Here is a 1,051-nt window from a genome sequence, read left to right on the forward strand (position 1 = left end):
TGAGCTCTGAGCAACAGCGGTTCGAGTCCAGCCCCAGCTGAGCAGCCGCTGAGCTGCCAACAGGTAGCAGGATGGCTCAGCTAAAAAAAAAAACAACAACAATAAAATGAAAATAATAGATTCTACTTTGCAGAGCCTGTGAGCCTTGAGTGAGATAACGTACATAAAGGGCCTAGCATAAAGCCTGACTCAGAGTACTGCTTGGAACATCCATGCCAGTATCATAATTACTATCATGATTATTAATAATTTCTACCTGGAATAATGGAGCCCTAAGTGTAGTGAAACCTTGTTAGAGTAGATCCACAAATGGATAGCTCCAAAATCCACACTTACAGTATTACTACATGACAAACGGGGCTTCTTCTTTATTTTTATTGTCTTTCCAGATTGTGATATGGGTCTTTTTGAACTGACACTTCAACTTCGAGAGAAAAGACTAGACATTGAGGAGGCGTTAGTTGAAGAAAAGAAAATTATTGATAACCTCAAAAAGGAACATGATATATTATCCAAAAAAGTATGGTGGTTTGCCTTTTCCAAGTCTATTTATCCTTTCCCAACATGCTACACATTCTCTAAGCTATAATATTGCCATTTCATAGCAATAACATAATTTAGGGTTTCTCCCAAGAGAAAAATATTTCAAATGTCACATCCAATTTTTTTTTTTTCTTCAAGCATAGTCATGGTGGGGACCTTTGGACTTTCTTTATCTAAATCTTTGGTTCCCAAACTTTTTTGATTGCATACTTCTATACATAAAAAAAACAATTGTGGAGCAGATAGCCACCCAATAAATAAATATGTATTTAAGTTATATTTATGAACTATTGAACTAATATACAGTTGACACTTGAACAACACGGGTTTGTCCTGTGCAGGTCCACTTATAATGCATTTTTTTTTCAATAAATATACAGTCAGCCGTCCATATCCTCAGGTTTCACATCTGTGGATTCAACCAACCACAGATTGAAAACAGCATTTTTGATCCCTGGTTGGGAATCTGTGAGTGCGGAGGGCCAACTTAAGTTATATGCAGATTTTT

The 1,051-nt window shown here is 36.6% G+C and overlaps 1 protein-coding gene across 1 annotated transcript in view; it reads left to right on the forward strand.

Annotated features, from left to right (window-relative positions):
* CFAP44 (cilia and flagella associated protein 44) overlaps positions 1–1,051 on the forward strand; it is a 135,681-nt gene that overhangs the window by 118,438 nt on the left and 16,192 nt on the right. Inside the window, exon 28 of the mRNA XM_019652227.1 lies at positions 390–520. Coding sequence (XP_019507772.1) covers positions 390–520 — 131 coding nt within the window. The remainder of the gene's footprint in view (positions 1–389; positions 521–1,051) is intronic.

This window comes from Hipposideros armiger, unplaced genomic scaffold (genome assembly GCF_001890085.2).
Source record: "Hipposideros armiger isolate ML-2016 unplaced genomic scaffold, ASM189008v1 scaffold_176, whole genome shotgun sequence".
Classification (NCBI taxonomy): Eukaryota; Metazoa; Chordata; class Mammalia; order Chiroptera; family Hipposideridae; genus Hipposideros; species Hipposideros armiger.